We start from the raw sequence: 18,007 nt of genomic DNA on the forward strand, positions 1-18,007 counted from the left end.
TTTTTTTGACCTGGCAGTGTGGTCACGGGTGAGTCACCACTCAGGGATTTTGTTTGCCCTGTTGGAAGATGAAAAAAAATCCTACTTCCTCACTCATAGTCCTTCTCATGGGGTTCAAGTGCTGAACTCAAAATCAGCAAATGCTAATTATAGGGATACATGCTGAAGCCCAAGAGAGGAGGAGGAGGAGAACAATCTGAGTCACTGACTCCCTGTGAGCTTGGGTATTTCCTTTCCTTCTGGGCCTCAATTTCCCCATCTATAAACTCAAGTGGTCGACACAGATAATAGGGTCCATTGTACTGTTTGCCCAAAGACACACCCCTTCCCTCCCCACCTTTACCATGGCTTCCCTGGGGGAGAGCACACATCCCCCGCCTAGGGATTTAGGGCTTTGCACTGGGACTGATGGGATGTGGCCCCAAGTGACAGTGTGCCAGTTTCAAGGCAAGGCATCTGCCTTCTTGGAGCTTCCTCCCTCTGCCATGAAAAGTGCTTGCCCAGAAGCCACTGGTCTTGGGATGAAGGATAGCTGAGGCAGGCCTGATGCTGAGCTGCCAATCCTTTAACTTGCAAGAGCAAAATAAATGTTTGTGATAGGAAGGCAGGGAGATGGGGGGTGGCATTTGTTATAGATTTATAGCAGTGAGAGCTTGTCGAATTCAGATAATGATTGTTACTCTTGAGTGAATGCCCATTCCATGCCTCACACTCTACAACATCATTTCATTCTTCCATCCTATAACCCTGAGGGTGGTGGGCATTCTTATTCCCATTTGACAAGAAGAACTTTTGAGATAAGTGACTTGCCCAAGACTCCCAGTTAAGAGGTGAAGTAGCCAGGATTCAGCCATACCATATTCCTCCTTAGGTACTAATAAAATCAGCAACAGCAGAAATGAAAGAAACCACCCTGTGCCGGGTGTCACTTTAATTACTTTACCCATATAATTTCATTATGTCCTCACAGCCTCACTATGTAGGTTTCATCATTTTCCCCCATTGCACATATGAGGAACTGAGGCACAACGAGGTTGATTTGGCCAAGATTGTATAGCCGGTAAGTAGTGGAGCTGGGATTCAACGCCAAGCAGTGGGATGCCAAAGCTGACATCCTTACTGACTCCACTAATTACATCCCATCTTCGAGAATTCCCTCCTGCTCTAAAGACTCAGTTTGCACATCTGAGACATGGGGATCACAAAGAGCCAAGAAGGGTAAGTGACCAGCCTCAGTTCCAGGCAGCTGGAACCCAGCACATTGCCCTGGGTTTCTTTCCTGAAAGGTGTCAGGAGGAAAATTAAGGGACCCCAGGACAAAGATCCCAGGTGAGTGGGTTAGAATGCAGCTGCTTCGGGCCCCAGGGCTGAACTGAGGCCCTGAGTCCCGAGCTAGGATCCTGGAGCAGTAGGAGGGGGCAAGTCACAGACCACGGCTTCTCTGGCTACAGGTGGCAGCATCTACACAGTCTCTTCTAGAGTCTCCTGTTCAGCTTCTTGGCTAACTAGCTACCTGCTCCCTCACGTCTGGGCATTGGGCTTGGCCGTGCCAACTCTGTCCTCAGCCACCAAAGTCCAGCCCATCCAGCTCCATCTCCACTGCCCTTCTGGAAAGTGTTCTGGGAGGCTGGACACCTGTGTCGAGGAGCCTGGGTCTTCAGCCTCCAATCTTGTTTTCTTCCCTCACTCAAAGTTTGCTGAGCACTTAGTATAGGCTCTAGGCGGTATCATCACAAAGCGCATGCACTAGAGGATAAGACGAAGCCCCGCTACAGAGTCGCGGGACGTGCTTCCTAGGGAGAAAACCAGGAGACTGTGGGATGCCAGGGAGGACCTAGCTCAGCCTGAAGACCAGAGAAGATTTCCTGAAGGAGGTGATATTTGAATATTGAATATTTGATATTGAATTTAAGTCGGAGTTAGCCAAGCATGACACTGCGAGTCATCCATTCTCCCCTTCTTCTTTACCCACAGCAATGTCCCCACTCGGAAACGTCCAGCACCCCCCCCACCCCAGGCTCCTGGGATGCTGGTGGCATTCTATATTTTGACTTGGGCGGCAGTCACGTGGATGCATAAATTTGTAAAAACTTAATTCATTTGTAACTTAAGACTTACTATAAAGCATTATACTCCAATTTTAAAAAGTAAAAATTAAGTTTTTAAAAATTTGTTTCCCTGACAGCTAGAGATGACCATGTGACCCAGGACTGGCCAATCAGAAGCTTGGGGAAGTCTACTGGGAGGGGCTTCCCAGAAAGCCCTTGTTGTCCTACCAGATGAGACAGATCCCTCTTTTGCCCATCATCCATTTGTACCTTGTCCAGAATTCTGGAACATGGATGCTGCAGCTAGAACAGCTATTTGGTGACCTTGAGGATCATCTTAGGTGGGTTCCCTGGAAGCAAATCTTTAGATGAAGATTCACAGGATGGTGATGGTTTGGAAATGTTCCAGGAAGAATGGGTCTGGGAGTGGAGAGGTATACCAGAAAGGGGGAGAGGCCAGCAGGGATGTGACGACAAGCAAAGTCCCACAGGCGGGGGGTTCTAGAGACAAGAGTAGGTGATTCTTCAGAGTTGTCCCGTGGAGCAAGAGAGCTGGAGATTAATGTCTCTGTACTCCTGTCATCCGCTAATAACTCCGGGATGGAGGACACACATTCCCAGGCACTTCAGGCTCTCCCTGTGTGCAGGCAGAGCAAGCTGCTCGGCCTTCAGGAAGCCCTTTGACAAAGAGATGCAGATGCCAGCTGTCGAAGGGAAAGCGTGCCAGGAGCCTGTGCACACAAGGTGGCAAAGGGATCCGAGGGGATATGGGCAAAGCACCGGCCTCACCTGCTACAGGCATGAGAGCCACAGAAGAAGAGTGGAGGAGGAAAAGTCAAGGAGACTGGGTCTTCAGTGCCCTTCCTGGGCAGCTGCACCTGGACTGCGGAAAAAAGTCACCTCCTCTCCAGAGAGGCCACCGTGGCTCACTTCGTGTTTTTGTAACTACATTGATTCTTAACTGATATGCTGGGTAAAGAAAGGGCAGGAAGAGCTGTTCATGGAGAGTGAACAACATGTGCGCCTCCTTACCACACTCCTGAAAGGTAGGCGTTGTTCCCATTTTACAGATGAGGAAGGTAAGAATTCAAGAGGAGACATCACTTGGCTCCTGATCCCACCGCCATTTAGTGGTAAAGGCAGAACGCAAATCCAGTGTATTTGTTATCTATTACTGTATAGCAAATTACCACGCATGTAGCCATGTAGCGGCTTAAAACAATACCCATTTGTTATTTTGTAGTTTCTGTGGGTCAAGAATCCAGGCACAGCTTAGCTGGGTCCTCAGCTTCAGGGACTCACAAAGCTGAAATAAAGGTGTTCAACCAGGGCCGGGGTCTTAACTGAGTCCCAACAGCAGAAGGATCCACTTTCGAGTTCATATGGTTGTTGGCAGAATTCCAGTTCTGTGAGGGCTGTAGGACTGAATTCCTCAGTTTCTAGTTCAGCGTTGGCCAGAGGTTAACCTCGGGTCCTTGCCTTACCAGAATGGCAACCTGCTTCATCAGAACCAGGAAAAGTCAATCTTATGTTACCTAATCCTGGAAGCAACATTCCCTTACCTTTGCTATATTCTGCTCATTACAGGCAAATCAGGAAATCCTGCCCATGCTCAAGGGGGAAGGATTACACAAGGGCATGAATACCAGGAGGCAGAGATCACTGGGACACATTCTAGAAGCTGCCTGCCACACATAGTCTACTTAATTACAAAAATTTCTATACTTTATGCAACATCAAGCTTACTCTTTAGGGTAAACCCTCATGGATTCAGATGGCCAGTTCTGGCTGAGGACTGAAGGAGAATTTGGGGCACAGCCCATTCGCGGCACATAATGGGTATGGATACCCCCCTTTAGCCTCAGAGGTCCATAATGCCTCTCTTCCCATTCCTATCACTGGTGAATTAATCTAACACTCCATGTACTTCCCACGTGATCTGGGAATGAAACCAGATCCTAGTTTCCATCTCTTCTGCCCTTGGGAAACAGGTTCGTCTTTTCTCTTTTTGAAGCTACTGCTCTAACTCCAAGGCGGAGGTACCCCCTAAGTTTGGGGGGGGCAGTGAAGGCTACAGAGAGAGTATGAGGCCAGGAAATGGGAGATCTACTTCTCCAAAGATCTGCTTCAGTTTCTTTGTGGCTAAAACGAGGGAGTTAGGCAAGATGATTGCAAACTTCCTGCTCTAGCTTCTTTGAGGGAAGGACTGAAGTGGCACAGCCTAGAGCTGCGCGTCCAACATGGGAGCCACTAGCCACGTGAGGCTACTAAGCATGTGCAATGTGATTAATCCAAATGAGATTCACTGTACGTGGATATAGGCAGAATTCTAAGAGGATTCCCAGGGACCCTCTCCCCCCCCCCCCCGTATCATCGTCTCCTCTTTGAGTGTAAATGGAACGTGTGAAATGTGTTCCATGAGGAAAGAGAGACTGTCCTGGGTGGGCCTGTCCTAAGCAGGTGAGTCCTTTAAGAGCAGAGCATTTTCTCTGGCTGGTTGCAGAAGAGGAACTCAACACTCCAGGTTGCCTGAAAGAAAGCAAACATCCATGTTGTGAACTGCCCGTGGGCCACGTGGCAAGGAACTGCAGGCAGCCTGTAGAAGCTGAGAGTGATCCCCAGCAGAGAGCCAGCAGGAAAAGGTGACCTCAGTCCTGCAACAACAAGGAAATGAATTCCACCAACAATCTGTGAGCTTAGAAGTGAAACTTCAGATGAGAACCCCAGCCCTGGCTGACACCTTGACTTCAACGTGGTGAGACTCTGGGTAGAGAATTCAGCCATGCTGTGCTCAGATTTCTGACCTATAGGAACGGTGAGGTAATAAATCTGTATTGTTTTAAGTTGCTAAGTTTGTGGTCATTTGAATATCCTGGATTTCCAAGACTTAGTACTAGATAAAAATGTAAAATACCTCCTTAGTAATGTCTTTATTGATCCCATGTTGAAATTATATTATTTTGAATATACTGGGTTAAATAAAATATATTATTTAAAAAATTAATTTCATCTGTTTCTTTTTATTTATTTTTGTTAATGTTATTGGAAAAATTTAAATCATATATGTGGCTCAAACTCTATCTAGTGGACAGTTCTGTTCTAGAGGTCTCAGATGTAAGCCATTCGACCTTTGAGTCGCCCTCAAAGCCTTGCATTTCTTATCTTTGAGATTGGAATAATAATAGTGCCTATCCACAGAATATTGGCAGCATGAATGAGATGAGGCCTGTAGGATACTAGGCCCAAGGCAAGGTCTCAATAAATGTTGGTTATTATTATTATTAATAATATCTATGAAGTAGGAATCCTTTCTTGTATCCAGGTCCTAGTCTCCAGCACCTTCTCTCCAGCCTGACACACAGAGGCACTCAGTAAATGCTTGTGGATTACATACCTTTTTTTTTTTTTAAAGATTTTATTTTTAAGTAATCTCTACATCCAACATGGGGCTTGAACTCACAACCCTGAGATTGTATGCTTCCCCCCCCCCATTGAGCCAGCCAGGCCCCCCTAGATTACATAACCTTGACAAAGCTCTTTGGTACAGTTCTCCCTTACCATCCCAACCCACTTGAGGCAGAAATCAGGGACCCATGGCCAGGTGGGGAGACAGAACTTCTAGGGGGCAAAATATCTGCTTCAAGCTGCACAGCCCAGGGGGCTCTGGGGGAATGAGGACACCTCCTCCAACTCCCTGATGCAGATCCCCACCTGCAGACCTGGAAGACACGAGTTCCAATCCCAAGGCCACAACACCAAGCTAAGTGACCTGTGCAGGTGACTGAGCCTCATCTGTCCCTGTCAAGCTTCTGTCAGGAATAACTTGGGTAAGTCACCTGAGCAGAGTACCGGTACATACGAAGGACGCAATTAAGGAAGGTATTATTACTGTCGTTGTTGTTTGTCAGCGATGCTCCGGGCTGAAATCCCTCTCTCGCGGGGGGGGGGGGGGGGGGGCCCTTCCCCTAAATGACCCCTCCTCCCCTGGTCCCTGACTAGGGAGGATGTCCTGGCTCTTGCGCCCCGTCTTCAGACACCACCCCCACCCAATCGAGTCAGGAATAGAAATCACCGCCTCCAGGAGCCCGCGGTCTCCCTCCCTCCCCCGGCAGCGATCGATGTGGCCTCCGTTGCGGGGGAAAGAGGAAGACAGGGAAGTACGGGGCGGCGGGGCCTCCGGCAGCAGCGAGGCTCCGCGGGGCAGCAGGGGCAGAGACGAGCCCGGCCGGCCCGCGGCTCCCCGGCCTCAGCGGCTTCGACTTTGGGGACAGACGCGCCTGGCGGGTGCGCCCTGGAGGCGGCTTGGCAGGTAAGGAACCTCCCTCGGGGAGGGGCGTGGCCCGGGAAGGGGCGGAGGCTGCAGAGTGGGGAGGGGGGCTGCCGGGGTTCTGATCCCGCGCCCCCTTCGTGAGACCACCCCTCCCACACCCAGGAGGGAGCACTGTGGGGTGGCCAAGCTCTGGGGTCTGTCCTGTTGGTTCATCCGTAAAATGGGATTAGAAAGCCTCCCCGGCAGGGTTGGTGTAGGCATTAAACCAAGTGAAGTGTATATGCAGCCCCGCGAAGTGACCAGCACATAGTAGGTGCTCAAAATAAGTGTGTGGAGAGAGCCTTGAATGGAAAAGCCTAGTTTCCAAACTTAACTGTGCCGTGGACTAGCTGGGTAATGTTGAGCAAGTCATTTAACCTTTCTTACTGATACTCAGATCCTTGTTGGGGAAGGTTTGCTGAATTAATTATCCCCATTAATAGAGCAGGAGGGTGAGTTCCAGAAAGAGAAAGGGATTTACCCACAGTCATGCAGCTAGTGGGTGATGCAACTGGGTTGGATGCTTCATCTCTTGACACCAAGTGCGGTGGAGGAGGTGGGAGTGGAGCTGCATCCGGCCGGAGTCCCAGGTGTTTACTGTGCACAGATTATGTACCAGAGCCACCATCCTGCCCATAAACATCTTGCCCTAGTTAATCCTCATAACCTCTCAAGGAAAGTGTGATGTCCCCCAGTTTACAGATGGGGAAACAAGCTCAGAATGGATCCCCTCAAGGGTCAACAGTAAGTGGCAGACAGAATTTGAACCCAGGTCTGACCAGAAGAAAGTGCAAAGGATTGACATTTATTGAGCATCTACTGTGCTGCCAGCATGATGCTGCCAGTGCAGGGGACACACTTAATACTGTGTTCTAAGGGCTTTGCACACACACAGTAACCTTCCCCCCAAAGTGCTGTTCTCCCTGTTCTATAGATAAAAGAGCCAAAGCCCAGAGTGGGAGGAGACTGGCCTGAGGACACAGAAGTGACAGAGCTAAGGACACGACCCTTATCCTGACCAGCTTAACTCCAAGCCCAGGGTAAGTGAAGGGCACCTCACCTGACTCCCTGCCAGGCACCGGACCAGCCGCTTGATGTACATCCAATCCCCCGTCTACCCTGGGAAGCAGGCATTACTGATGGGATGGTGCAGATGGGATTACCCAGGATCAGGAAGTGAGTCACTAGCCCTCAGCTCCAGCAGAGCTTGGAGACGTGGGCAGTGGAAGGATCTAACATTTTCTGGTATCAAAAAGGCGGAAAACTTTCCACAAGCTACTTTAGTCCTCCAGCCTGCCTTGAGGGTAGGTGCTTTTGTCTGCATTGCGCATTGTGTAGGAAACTAAGACCTGGAGAAAAGCATCTTCCTCAAAGCCCTAGGTGCATCAGGGGTGGAGATAAACCCCAGATTTGGCTGACTTGGGGAGACAGTGAAACAGGTGGATAATTTACTGAACCCCTTCAGGCCACATAAACACAATAATTCATTTAATCTTTTAACCACACTTGGAGGTGGCTATTTTTATCTCCACTTGACAGAAGTTCAGGGTGGTGACATGACTTGCCTTTGGTCACAGAAGAAATTCAGTGTTCCATCTGATTGACTCCGCAGATGCCTTAAAAAGTCTAAGCCAGTGGCTCTCAAACTTGACCATGCATCAGAGTCACCCTCCACGCTTGTTAAAACACAGACTGCTGAACTCCATCCTGAGTTTCTGATCAAGTCTAGAGCAAGCTGAGAATTTGCATCTTTGACAAATTCCCAGGTGGCATGATGCTGCCAGTGCAGGGGACACACTTAAAGAATTACTGGTCTATACTGATGCTCCCAACACCCCTGGGTGGTCAGCATTACTATCCCCATTTTGCAGAGGAGGAAACTGAGGATCAGAGTGCTGGTGTGTCCAAGATCCCACAGTAGGCCCCTGACATACGAAAATCCAAGTTTGGGAAAGGGAGATACCCTATCTGAGCACCCCACCCCCGCCCGGGGGTGCCAGGATATCCTGCCATTCAGTCACTTTCATAATCCCCCCAAGGCAGATCTCAGCATTTGTTCTGTGCACATGAAATGGGAGTGGGAAGCCTCAGTGATCTGGCCAAAGACCCTCGGTCGGGGAGTGAAAGGCAGTCAAACCCAAGCCTGACTCGTGAGAGCAGAGGGTACTTGACACGTACTGAGCGCCCACTGCACCCCACAGCTGCTGGAGGGGACAGGGGGTTTAAACCCGGCCTTCTGGAAGGCAGGCCCGGGGAGCCCTCGCCCAATACCCCCGTCCCCGTGTCCGCAGGCCATGGTGAGCGAGTCCCCGGGGCCCGGCGCCCGCGCGCCCTGGCGGCGGAGCGACGAGGCGCTGCGCGTGAACGTGGGCGGCGTGCGGCGGCGGCTGAGCGCACGCGCACTGGCGCGCTTCCCGGGCACGCGGCTGGGCCGCCTGCAGGCCGCGGCGTCCGAGGAGCAGGCGCGGCGCTTGTGCGACGACTATGACGCGGCGGCGCGCGAGTTCTACTTCGACCGGCACCCGGGCTTCTTCCTGGGCCTGCTGCACTTCTACCGCACCGGCCGCCTGCACGTGCTCGACGAGCTGTGCGTCTTCGCCTTCGGTCAGGAGGCCGACTACTGGGGCCTGGGCGAGAGCGCGCTGGCCGCCTGCTGCCGCGCGCGCTACCTGGAGCGGCGCGTGGCGCGGCCGCGCGACTGGGACGAGGACAGCGACGCGCCGAGCAGCGTGGACCCGTGCCCCGACGAGATCTCCGACGTGCAGCGCGAGCTGGCGCGCTACGGGGCTGCGCGCTGCGGCCGCCTGCGCCGCCGCCTGTGGCTCACCATGGAGAACCCCGGCTACTCGCTGCCCAGCAAGCTCTTCAGCTGCGTCTCCATCGGCGTGGTGCTGGCCTCCATCGCCGCCATGTGCATCCACAGCCTGCCCGAGTACCAGGCCCGCGAGGCGGCGGCCGCCGTGGCCGCGGTGGCCGCAGGCCGTGGCCCGGACGGCGTGCGCGACGACCCGGTGCTGCGGCACCTCGAGTACTTCTGCATCGCCTGGTTCAGCTTCGAGGTGTCGTCGCGTCTCCTGCTGGCGCCCAGCACGCGCAACTTCTTCTGCCACCCTCTCAACCTCATTGACATCGTGTCGGTGCTGCCCTTCTATCTGACGCTGCTGGCCGGCATGGCGCTCGGCGACCGGGGCGGCGCGAGCGGCGAGGACCTCGGCGACCTGGGCAAGGTGGTGCAGGTGTTCCGCCTCATGCGCATCTTCCGCGTGCTCAAGCTGGCGCGCCACTCCACCGGGCTGCGCTCGCTGGGCGCCACGCTCAAGGTAGGGCCTCTGGGCCCGGAGAGGGGGGCCGCGGGGAGGGGGTGCGGGGGGAGGCGAGGCTGACCAAAGGGCGGGTCAGCAGGTGAACTTAGAGGCACGCGGTGTCCAGGGGCACAGTGAACCCAGGGGACATTCTGTGTGCCGGGCACAGGGCTGGAGACCAGGGGTCCATTTCCCATCCCGTCTGCCCTTCCCGACAGCCCTGGGGGGGCTCTTGGCCGGGGGGGGGGGGGGGGGGGGACTGAAAGCCAAGGCAGAGCTTTGCTTTTCTGTCTTTAAAAAAACAAAAACACAAGACAGAGGTCGTTTTTGGCCTCTCTGTCAAACATCAGATAATACATAGTGCAGAAATTTGCAAAGCAGGATGCTGACTGGCTTCTCCGCTGAGCCTTTCTTCTGGCATTATGGGGGGGCACAGATATCGGAGGTCACCCGTGACAGACCAAGTCCAGCGGCAGCCCCAGAACTAACACTGAGTGCTAATTCTGTGCCAGTTTTACATCCATTATCGATTTTGTTCTCAGGACAACTTCCTCAGGAAGATGTGATTATTTATTCCCTTCCCGTAGGTGAAGAACCTGAGGTTAGAAAGTTGGCTTTCTAAAGCCTGGTTGCAATTTACTGAGTGCCCTTTTTGTGCCAGGCCCTGCCCTGGGGGTGCATCACTGCTCTGGCAAGCTTAACCTTGAAGGGGTGAATTTAGCCTGGTGTGGGGACAGAGGAAATGTGAGCAGCTGGGACAAAGGCCTGGAGAGCAAACAGGGTGAACACTGGGAGGGGACAAGGAAGGAGGGGTGCCAGTGGATGAGGTTGAAGAGGTGAGTGGGATGGGGTACTGAAGGGCCACGGACTCTTGGCCCAGGATTTTAAACTTTATCCCAAGGTAATAGGAGGGGTTCAGGCTGGGGCGAGGATTATTGTCACTACTTTGCAGATGTGGAAACTGAGGCTCCAGGAGGTGACAGGACTTGTCAGAGGTTCCTCAGTAAGTTGCAGAGCCCAGAGAAGAACCCAGCTGTGCATGACTCCAGCACCTCCTGCTCTTTCTCCTAAAGCCTGGGAAGCCCTCCTAAGGATCCCTAGGAGACCCCCTCCCACCCATGGCTTTGTAAAGCCTTTTTCATGCCCTCGTGGCAAGGCAGTCAGGATGCTGGGTACAGGCAGGGGGACGTGAGGAGAATCTTGGGGCAGTGGGCAGGAACAAGGAATTCCATTAACCACATCCCTGAACTCAGTATCTCTCCAGGGAAGATCCTTTCACCCCAGAACTCTGCCTTGCCTCCAGCCATGCAGGGAGCCAGGGCCTGGTGCCACCAGCTTTTTCTGCAAGGAGGGAGAAGAATGTTGATTGTGGCTGCCACGGTCCAAGACTCAGGTGTAAGACTCCTGGTTACTCAAAGCAAGGCCCCTGACCAGCAGCAGCTTTCTCATTACCTGGAAGCTTGCTAGAAATGCAGCATTTCTGGCCCTACCCTAGACCCACCCACTCAGTTGATTCTGCCTTTTAAACAAGATCCCAACATGATTCCTCCACACATTCAGTTTGGGACTAGGAAACTACAGCTCTAGACGAGGGGTCTCAGCCTCAGCACTACTGACATTTGGGGGGAGATAATTCTTTGTTGTGTGTGTGGAGGCGGGGGTGGCTGTCTCATGCGTTGTAGGATGTTTAGCAGCATCTCTGGCCTCTACCCAGTAGATGCCGGTAGCACACCTGTCCCGGTCGTGACAACCAAAAGTGTTTAAAGACATTGCCATATGTTGGGGCACCTGGGTGGCCCAGTTGGTTAAGCGTCTGCCTTCGACTCAGGTCATGATCCTGGGGTCCTGGGATCAAGCCCCACGTTGGGCTCCCTGCTCCTTCTGCCCCTCCCCTGCACTTGTGCTCTCTTTCTCTCAAATAAATAAATAAAATCTTAAAAAAAAAAAAAAAAAAAAAGGCATTGCCATATGTCCCCTGGAGGGCAGATTGCCCTGTTTGAGAACCACTGCTTGGCTTCAGGGGCAGAGCATATATAAACCCACAGGCAGGTGCTTTCAGTGGGTGGTCTAGGGAACATACACCTTATCAGCTTTCTTGAGAGGCAGACTGTATTTTTGTACTTGTCAGCAGGTAGACCAGCCAGAAGTACATGAAACCAACCCTTTGCGTTTGTGGAATACAAACTGTGGTTCTCCATTGGTTCTGTGACTGTGGAAAAATCACAAGCTTGTTATTAACTGGCTGGTGCCCCCAGTTCCCCCTGCATGAGAAGAAACCACTGTGGCTTAGCAGGCGTCCTGGGCAACAGAAGTTAGGCCCGTGTTCACGCCCAGGGAGGTGGCTGCCTCTTGTGGTTGAAAGATCTTAGTTTGGAGTCGAGGGACCTGGGTCTTGGCACCAGCTCTACTTTGCTCTATGACTGTGGACCTGCCCCTTCTACTCTCTGTGCCTCAGTTTCCCCATCTGTTCGATACCAGGTCTGTGGGCCCACCCAGCTCTGACTTGGCTTCCCACATTCTCTTCCAGCACAGCTACCGTGAGGTGGGCATCTTACTGCTGTATCTGGCCGTGGGGGTGTCCGTGTTCTCCGGTGTGGCCTACACAGCTGAGAAGGAGGAGGACGTGGGCTTTGACACCATCCCCGCCTGCTGGTGGTGGGGCACGGTGAGCATGACCACCGTGGGCTACGGGGACGTGGTACCCGTGACGGTGGCCGGCAAGCTGGCAGCCTCAGGCTGTATCCTCGGGGGCATCCTGGTGGTGGCGCTTCCCATCACCATCATCTTCAACAAGTTTTCTCACTTCTACCGCCGCCAGAAGGCTCTGGAGGCCGCCGTGCGCAACTGCGACCCCCGGGAGTTTGAGGATTTGCTGAGCAGTGTCGACGGGGTGTCGGAGGTGTCGCTGGAGACGTCCCGTGCGACCTCCCAGGAGGGGAGGTCTACAGACCTGGAGGCCCAGGCCCCCACTGGGCCTCCAGACTCTCAGGCTTACTAAAGTCAAGGCTTGGTGTCCCTCTTCCCACACCCCTAAGGTCAGCTGAAGCTGCTTACAACGTTCACGGGGGCATGACTGCTCAGGATCACTCACCCAGGCCTGAGGAATGACACCCAGAGGCCAGGTCCGTTCCTCCCAGAGGCCCAGGCCAGGATAACATTGCCCTAGGTTCTGTGAGCCTTGTGAACACACCAGAGAACTTCATACACGGACCTCCAAGCTCCCCGTGAAGCAGGCATGCGCCAAAGAGAAAGTAGAAAGGTTGCTAACGGTTCCTGAGCACCTCCTGCCTGTCAGCTCTGTCACATTCATGTCGGAGGATGAGAAAACCAAGGCTCAGAGAGGCGCGAGGACTTGCCCAAATGTCACCCAACTGGATGTGGTGGAGCCAAGTTTGGAATCCAGGCTCGCTGGTCTGCCAGGACTGGTGTTCCTTGCATGCCGTCTTTATTCTGCCCTCGCAAAGTTTGCATGTGGTTTTAGGGGGTTCACGAATCTCCAGAGTTGATCCGTTGGGTTCAAACTCACTGTCAGGGCTAGAGAAAGGACCAGACAGGGGATTCAGATGGAGGAGTGCTGCACCTCAGCTGTGGTTCTCTTCCAGGAGCTTCCAACAAGAGTCAGCTCTCAAAGATGAGGTCTGGGAGGAAGGGACAGGAGCTGCCTCCTCAGCTGGCATGTAAGATTCGCCCAGCAATTGTCCTGCAGCTTCCTGCCAGGGCTGGCTTGAGATGCAGACTCTGAGGGGCCCTGGCCTGTCCCATCCTAGGATGTGATGTATGAAGTGCACACGCCCCTGCCCCATCTCCAGATCTCGGCCCATTGTCAGGTGGTCAGTCTGTGCCCCAGAGGGAAATGAAAGCCAAATGTAGCAGGAAGTCACTAATTTAAAGGCAGCTCAACTCTGAAGTGTTGGTGGCAAGGAACTGCTGTGCATGGACACCTGTGACCCCTGGGTCCCCCCAGGCTGACTTTGGCAGTTCACTTCTTCCCGCCACGCAGACCTCCAGCCCTACCTTGAGTTACCATCCAGGCAGATGCTTGAGACCTCCGCCCCTTTCAGCCAGCTCCAGCCCCCTCATCCTTGCTGGGGGCATCTTATGCTCACCCGCTGAATCCTCTCTACTTGCTGAGAAATTTGGGAGGGAAGGGTTCCCATAGCCCTGTTCACATACGGTTCCCAGAACACCCATTACCGTCCTGTCATCTCCTGGCTATGCTTCTGTCTGGCCCACCATGCAGAGCTTCAACATGGAAGACATTATCTGGTTGAGCCCAGGCTTGTGAGGAGAAGGTATTTAGTGAATACCTACTCATGGATCAGCTAATTCATACAGCATACTGTGTGCAGAGCACTGGGGAGGAAGAGGAAATGACCAGACAGAGGTCTTGCCCTTGAGAGAGTGTAGACAAGACTGAACAGAAGATTCTCCCAGTCCCGTCAACCCCTTCCTCCTTACTTTATTCATTCAACAAATATCTTTTGGAAGACTCACAAGCTGGGGCTTCACGTGTGGCCTGCAGACATGTTTTATTTAGCTGAACAGTCTCTCTCTCTCCATATATATATATATATATATATATATTTTAAGATTTTATTTTTAAGTCATCTCTACACCCAACGTGGGTCTTGAACTCGCAACCCTGATATCAAGAGTCACATGCTCTACCGACTGAGCCAGCCAGGTGCCCCTTAGTATGTTTTTTTAATTCGAATGCCTTTGGGTGAGGCACGTTCTCTCCAGTTCCCCATAGTGTGCCCCAGAGACACACACACACACACACACACCCCGCCACTTCTCAGGTACACTTGACACACCTGGCCTCTGATTCATTGACTGCTCGCTAGGTTCACAAGATATAATGGGGAACAAAATATATATCTCTATGTTCGTGAAGTTTACAGACTAGGGAGGGAGATGGATTTAAATCCAGGGATCACAGAAATACGTAATAGCGAGCTGTACTAAGTACAGGGAGCTAGAAGCACGTCATGTAGCAGGGACCATTAACGGGGGTCGGAGAAGACTTTCTTGAGGGTGACCATTTCAGCTGCTGTCACATGGATGAAGAGTTAATTAGGCAATAGGGGCTCCAGGAAGTGTTTCCAAGCAGAGGGCACAGCATGTGTAGGCCCCCGTGTGCGGATGAATGTGAGTCTCCAGATTGAGCAGAGGCCGGAGCTGAGCTGAGGGGCCGCTCAGGTCTCCCCGCCCACACACCGGCCCTCCCACACGCTCCCCTATAGCGTCCAGGCCCCGCTCGGCCCAGGTCGGGGCACAGAGCCGGGAGGGCTGCCCGCACCACCCTCACAGAACTGCTGAACATACCAAGGAGCCAGATAGCTTCCGGACTTTCTGACCCCACAGACAAGTCCCTAAAGCTGGTGGAGGGAAAGCTCAGGGGAGAATCGTCTGGCCTGCATCCATCACCAGGTTATGTGTTGTCCTGGCAGGAAAGCGACAGTTCACTCCCAGTCCCCAGTGTGAAAGAAAACCGTGATGCAGATAAAGAGGCTGGGCCCAGGGACCTGTTTCTGGCTGTACCAGAGCTGGCCGCCTGGCATGCTTTCTGGGTGAACGGGGAGGGTGGGGGATACGTGGAGCGATGCAGAATCCACTTTCTCTGCTTCCAGTGGCGGGTTTGGCACAGGCTGCAAGTGACAGGAATCCAGCTGGAACTAACTTGGTCAAAAAGAGTAATTCATGACAAGTAACTGGAGTGGTGAACACTTACCATTAAGGTTCTTTGGTTATAAGCAATAGAAACTGACTATCTGGGACCCCTGGGTGGTGCAGCCAGTTGAATGTCCGACTCTTGGTTTCGGCTCAGGTCACGATCTCAGGGTCGTGAGATCGAGCCCCGTGTTGGGCTTCGAGCTCAGTGAGGAGTCTACTGAGGTTTCTCTCCCCCTCCCAGCACTTGCGCTCTCGCTTTCTCTAAGGTAAATAAATAAATCTTTTAAAAAATTAAAAAAAAAACTAACTTATGGAAAAAGAAAGAATTTACTGGAAGTTGTATTAGTTCCTGTGGCTGCCGTAATGAAGTCCCACAAAACTGATGGCTTAAAACAATAGAAGTTTATTCTCTGACAGTTCTGGTGTCAGCAGGGCCACACTCCCTCCGGAGGCTCCAGGGGTGAATCTTCTTGCCTCTTCTAGCTTCTGGTGGCTCCGGTGTTCTTGGTTCTATGGCTGTGTCCCTCCATTCTCTGCCTTGGTCATGATGTCACCTTGTCCTCTGTGTGCTCCAGTCTCTCACGGCTTCTCTCTCAGAAGGACCCAAGTGATGGCATTGAGGGCCCACCCAGCTGATCCAAGCTGATCTCATCTCAAGACCCTTAATGTAATCACATCTGCAAAAACACCCTTTTTCTGAATAAGGTAACACTTAAGGTTCCAGAGATTAGGACATGGACATAGCTTTGGGACCACCATTCAGCCTGCCACAAGGGGATCGGTGAAGTTCACCCAGTCGAAGGAAAAGCTGACTGAGCAGGCCTTAGGACGTGTAGGAATGAGGGGAGCTCTGGGGACCTCAGTGGTAGGACTCATGAACCTTCTGTTGAGGACACTTGCCAGCTAAATGCTCAGTGTTCCGTCTCCTTCCTCCCCTGTGTCATTCTGCTCACCATTCCAATCCCAGCTGAGAGGTTGATTTGCCTAGCTTGGGTCACGTGCCTCTCCCTTGGTGGAGATGGGAGGGCAGAGCACCTGGGTTAACATCTACAGCAGACCACATGGGATGGAAGAATGGTAGTTGCCCAAAGAAAAGGTCATGTGACATCACCAAACTAAAGGGGAAGCTTGTTAGGCAAACTAGGAGATGTCCACTGCATTCCCACCCTTGGCTGCCCAGCACACTTTACGCTCACTCCTTCTTCCCAGACACACAGTTTAAAAAAATATTTCTAACATCAGGAACCTATCATATATATAACCCAAAGCATACTCTGTGCTCTCCAGGCCCTATTAATGTGATTTTTTTTTAAAAAAAATTTATTGTTATGTTAATCCCCATACATTACATCATTAGTTTTAGATGTAGTGTTCCATGATTCATTGCTTGTGCATAACACCCAGTGCTCCATGCAGAATGTGCCCTCCTCAATACCCATCACCAGGCTAACCCATCCTCCCACCGCCCTCCCCTCTAGAACCTTCAGTTTGTTTTTCAGAGTCCATCGTCTCTCATGGTTCATCTACCCCTCCGATTTCCCCCACTTCATTCTTCCCCTCCTGCTACCTTCTTTTTTTTTTTTTTTCTTAACATATATCGCATTATTTGTTTCAGAGGTACAGATCTGACCCTATTAATGTGACTTAATCAATGTAGTGGATCAGTCTGTTATCTTGTGGAATAGGACAATCAAAGCCTTTCTGGTGCAGATCTGATGAGCTAAGGTATCCCTCAGTTGACTAGTAAAGGAAAACTGTTATCCCTTCCAACTAAGAGCAGAATGCTTCCAGTGATTTCTGTTTCTTGGAATAGAAAATGAAACCAATAGATGCATATGAGCTCCAAGGACTGTACCGAGGAACGTGTATCTAACCCCGCAGCTGAAATTGGAATTGCCATTTGATTAAATTGTCCACTGCCATTTTCCAAGACCCATCTAATTTTGCACTGGCCAAACAGGGGAAACTAATGGTGTTTTGATGGAAGTCATCACCCTCCGGGGTCTTTGGTTGTCTCTGCAGCCTCCCCAAAGGCTTTGAGTTTTCTATTTCAGAACTGTTGTTCGGTTGGATCTGTTGGCCTTTTATATTATAATGGCCTCCGTGGGTCAGGGAGCCAATGTGGGGATCTTTTCCAACTATCACTCAGAAATTGGAGATCTAGCCCTCCGTGACATGGACAAAGGCCAAAATACTGTTTTTCACATGGTTGGTGGACCCATGGTGGTACTCTTAGGCCCAAGAAATTGGTATTAGCTTAAAGTTCTTCATCCAGTGCTCCCCAAGTTTGGGTGTTTCCCTTTCTTCAGTACCCAGGTACTCCGGTAAATGGCCACAGGCCCTTTTGGAGAAGGCAAGAGAAATGTTCGCATTACACCCGTGTGGTGGTATAGCAGAGACCTTCTCCAAGGGCAAGTAGTGTATCCTGCATTCCAGGGGTTTTAGATCAATAAAGGAACTCAAGCCTAGGTGTTAGGTGATGATCAGTTTTTGTTTCGTGCTTTGCTTTGTTTTGCTTTCTTATGTTTTATTGGTTATATAAATTAAGTTAGACTGGTGGTCAGCTTTACCTTTCCAGGGCCCTCCAGCAGAGATCCTGCCTCATTCAGAACCTGCTGAATATTATGATGAACATTTTCACTTAATTTCTGAGGCATCGGGGCACCTGAGTG

General features: G+C 51.8%; 1 protein-coding gene across 1 annotated transcript; it reads left to right on the forward strand.

Annotated features, from left to right (window-relative positions):
* The first annotated feature begins 6,133 nt into the window (after nucleotides 1–6,133).
* KCNS1 (potassium voltage-gated channel modifier subfamily S member 1) lies at nucleotides 6,134–14,189 on the forward strand. Its single transcript, XM_032419620.1, has 4 exons — nucleotides 6,134–6,357; nucleotides 7,292–7,397; nucleotides 8,649–9,677; nucleotides 12,187–14,189. The coding sequence occupies exons 3-4, from the start codon at nucleotides 8,652–8,654 to the stop codon at nucleotides 12,655–12,657; spliced, it is 1,497 nt and encodes a 498-aa protein (XP_032275511.1). The 5' UTR covers nucleotides 6,134–6,357; nucleotides 7,292–7,397; nucleotides 8,649–8,651; the 3' UTR covers nucleotides 12,658–14,189.
* The last annotated feature ends 3,818 nt before the right edge of the window (nucleotides 14,190–18,007 follow it).

The sequence above is a fragment of the Phoca vitulina genome, unplaced genomic scaffold (assembly GCF_004348235.1).
Source record: "Phoca vitulina isolate PV1807 unplaced genomic scaffold, GSC_HSeal_1.0 scaffold22, whole genome shotgun sequence".
NCBI classification, from domain to species: Eukaryota; Metazoa; Chordata; class Mammalia; order Carnivora; family Phocidae; genus Phoca; species Phoca vitulina.